Source organism: Rhodnius prolixus, unplaced genomic scaffold (genome assembly GCF_049639745.1).
Source record: "Rhodnius prolixus isolate KJV_2025 unplaced genomic scaffold, Rpr scaffold_1, whole genome shotgun sequence".
Taxonomy (NCBI): domain Eukaryota; kingdom Metazoa; phylum Arthropoda; class Insecta; order Hemiptera; family Reduviidae; genus Rhodnius; species Rhodnius prolixus.
The window spans coordinates 29,050,236-29,054,162 of NW_027411581.1; the positions used below are offsets into that span (position 1 = coordinate 29,050,236).

The 3,927-nt window shown below is 50.2% G+C and overlaps 1 protein-coding gene across 1 annotated transcript; it reads right to left on the reverse strand.

Annotated features, from left to right (window-relative positions):
- Positions 1-2,539: 2,539 nt before the first annotated feature.
- On the reverse strand, positions 2,540-3,487 carry LOC141459271 (uncharacterized). The gene has a single exon (XM_074138533.1). It carries the CDS (start codon positions 3,485-3,487, stop codon positions 2,540-2,542), a length of 948 nt encoding a protein of 315 aa, XP_073994634.1.
- Positions 3,488-3,927: the final 440 nt, after the last annotated feature.

A 3,927-nucleotide genomic window follows, 5' to 3' on the forward strand; every position in this document is an offset into this window, starting at 1 on the left:
AGTGCTGATTTTAACGTACGGTGCCAGCGTTCTATAATGCCATTGGCTTGCGGATGATATGCTGAAGTGTGCTTAATTTGTGCTCCTGTTAATGCTGCTAACTCCTGGTATAGTCGCGACGTAAACTGTGTCCCTTGATCTGTGGTGATGGTTGCTGGGCAACCGAACCTTGCGATCCAATGCTGGTAAAAAGCTGCGGCAACTTCTGCGGCGGTGACGCTGCGCAGAGGGATCGCCTCTGGCCATCGCGAAAACCTATCCACGCAGGTGAGGCAATAAGTGTAGCCTCGCGACACTGCTAGGGGGCCTACAATGTCCATATGAACGTGCGCGAAACGTTCTTCTGGTGGAACGTAGGGTACCAAAGGGGCTTTGGCGTGCCGCGCGACTTTATTTTTTTGGCATTCAATGCAAGCGCGGGCCCATTCCCTGCAATCTGTCTTCATTTTCGGCCAGACAAAGCGCTGCGCGACAGTCCGTGTCGTGGCCTTGGGACCGATGTGTGCCAGGCCGTGAATCCGCCGTATTACTGACTCTCTAAATTGGAATGGTAAATAGGGGCGCAAGCGTCCGGTTGAAGTGTCGCAAACGAGTGTTTGGCCGGTATTTCCAATGGGGATGGATGACAGGTGCATGGCGGTACTATGTGGGGTGTCCGGCGTGTCTTGCAAGTATGACTGTAGTTGTGAGTCTGCTGCTTGTTCTTGAGCAACCTGGGTGTAATTTAGTCCTTCGAATGCGCTAACCTCATCAATTCTAGAGAGAGTATCTGCTACTGTATTAGCCTCGCCTTTGATATGGCGCACGTCGGTTGTAAACTGCGCGATGAAATCAAGCTGTCTTACTTGCCTAGGGGAAGCTTTGTCCGGTGGCTGCCGGAAGGCGTACGTTAAAGGTTTATGATCTGTACGTATTACAAACTGGCGCCCTTCTAACCAATGGCGGAATTGTCGAACCGCGGCATATGCAGCCAGGAGTTCCCTATCATATGCGCTGTACCTTCGTTCTGTATCACTAAGGCGTCTCGAAAGGAAGGCTAAGGGTTGTCTGCCTTGTGCGGTGAGCTGATGTAGCGCAGCGCCGATTGCTACGTCTGAAGCATCTACAGATAGCTCGAGATTAGGGTTCTTTTCCGGGTGTGCTAGTTGGGTAGTTTCGGCTATCGCCCGTTTGCACGTGTTGAAAGCGGCTTCTGTGTCAGAGTCCCAGTCGATTGGCCTAGTATCGCGTTTGCGACTATTCTTTAGGAAACGTAGAAGTGGGGCTTGAATGTGTGCTGCACTTGGGATGAACCTACGGTAAAAATTGAATAATCCCAGAAATCGCCTAAGTTGTTCTACTGTACGGGGTTTTGGGAATGAGGAAATTGTGGTGCATTTGGCTGGAAGGGGGCGTATTCCCTGGTCATTTACCAAATGCCCTAGAAATTGCACCTCAGGGAGTCCGAAATGGCATTTCTGAGGGTTTATTGTCAACCCATAGTTGTCCAGTCGTTGAAGTAGTTCGTGTAGGTGTTGTTTATGTTCGTCCTCTGTCGTGGAAGCAACTAAAATGTCGTCGATGTAGACGTAACAGGCGGGGAGATCTCGTGTTACCTCGTGCATGAATCTTTGGAATGTTTGTGCCGCATTGCGGAGGCAAAAGGTCATGCACGGGAATTCAAAAAGCCCGAATGGGGTGATAATAGCGGTTTTGGGTATGTCCTGGGTTGCTACCGGAATTTGGTTGTAGGCTTTCTGTAAGTCTATTGTAGAAAATATCGTTTTACCCGCAAGAGAGCTTGTGAAGTCCTGGATGTGTGGCAATGGGTATCGGTCTGGTATAGTCAGTGCGTTTAGTTGGCGGTAGTCGCCGCAGGGGCGCCACTCTCCCGATTTCTTCCTTACCATGTGCAAGGGGCTAGCCCAGTGGCTATTAGAGGGGCGACAGGTGCCTTCCTTGCACATGCGGTCAAATTCCGCTTTGGCGGCTTCCAGTTTGTCTGGGGGAAGGCGTCGCGCTCTTGCGAATGCTGGCGGTCCAGAGGTTTGAATGGTGTGTGCAATTTTTAGTTGTGGCTGTGGCTCTGGTGGCAATAGCCCGACGACTCGAGGGAAGCGGTCTAGCATGGATAAATAAGCGTTCGTAGGCCGCTTGGGTGGTATAGTGGACGTCTCAATGCTGGCTGCAATAATACCAGGCCCGTGGTGCGTTTGCGGTCGGGATGAAAGTAGGCATTGTTGGTGCAGGTCAACTATCCATCCCTGAGCCCGCAGAATATCCGCTCCGAGTATGGGGCGAGATACTCCCGCGATATAGAAACGCCAGCATGCTATTAGGTCATTTCCGAAATTGAGGCGTAGTGTTTTTTGCCCAAAGACCGGTATGGAGGTGCCGTTAGCTGCTATCAAACGCGTAGTAGGGGTATTGTGAGTTGTATTGTTATCGTTTGGAGGTATTGCAGAAACTTCTGCGCCTGTATCTACTAAAAAGGATGTTCCTGAGACTCTATCTGTGATATAGAGGCGGCTAGATATTGAGGCCAAACCGCTTGCCGCCTCTAGCGATTGGCCGAAAGGTTTTCCGAGCGGAATTGACATGGGGGTTTACATTTTTGAGCACGAGCTCCAAAACGAGTGTGGTAGTAGCAGGTGAGTGTTTCTCGCGCTTTAAGGGTGTGCAACTGATCAGAGAGCTGTTTTATTTGCACTTCTAGCTTGGTTATCCTTGAGGCATTAGCACTGTTCTTTCGTTGGCGTATGTATGTGCGAGCGTCTGCGACTTCCGCTTGAGCAAGCCCGTACAGTGCGGTCGCACCTTGCTCTTCGAGGTTCGATGTTTCTGGGACGCTATCGACTGGCGCCATTACTGGTGGCATGTTTGTGGGGGCGGCATAGCTGGGTTGTTGGGCGGTTAAAACACGGTCAGCAATGGCCGCTAACTCTTCTAAAGGCGCGGAATGCGCGACCACTATAGTCCGTAGGTTAGTTGGGAGTCTTTGGAGCCACAACCGTCGTATGACGGTTGCCCCCACTTCCGTCCCAGAAGCTAGTCGCTGAAGGTCGTCCAGCAGTTGCGTGGGGCGTCGATCACCTAATTCGCCTTCGGCGAATAATCTATCGAGGCGCCGTTCGCTCGTTACTCCATATCTAGTAATTAAATAACTGCGCATGGCCAGATACTTACCCCCTGTGGTTGTGCGTATAGCGCCTGCTGCCTGAGCCATTACGTCCGTGGGTAGAAGTGCCGTTAGATATGCATATTTCTTCTGATCGTCTTGCACCGCTCCGAGGTTCATAGCATTTTCAAACTGCTCCAGCCACGTTTCTACATGTTCAGCCGTGAAAGGCGGTGTTAGAGCGCGAGGATTGTAGACCTGCGCTGCCGGCACAGCGTGTTGTGACCATGGTGGTGTTGCTACGGCAGCAGAGATGGCATCATGCGTCTCACCTAGTGCGTTTGGTGAGCTAGAGAGCGCCCTCCTGGCTCTCTGTCTTTTGCCCACCATTTCCGGTTGTCCAAGGCGGGGTCACCAGTGTAGTGTCTCTATACTACAGTTATGGAAAGTAATTACACTTAATAAAAACAAGGCGTTACTTCTTTCAAATGCTGAATCGAACTGCCTAAATCTTATTTATTTAACATTATTATATACAGAAAATAATAATTATCATATGTATAAAATAGAAGAAAAATATATAGTCCCATATGGGAGTTGAATTCTTTAGAGTGCTGCCGCCACAGGACATGACAAAGCTATCCGCAAGATGGGTGCCGCGATTGCTCACGCTTGACCAAAAACGAAATCGTGTTGCAGCTGTTCCAGAAGAATCCGCAGGACTTTAAGCGTCGTTTCGTCACTGTGGATGAAACATGGATACATCACTACACTCCTGAGACCAAAGAACAATCTAAACAATGGGTTACCAAGGGGGAATCTGCGCCAAA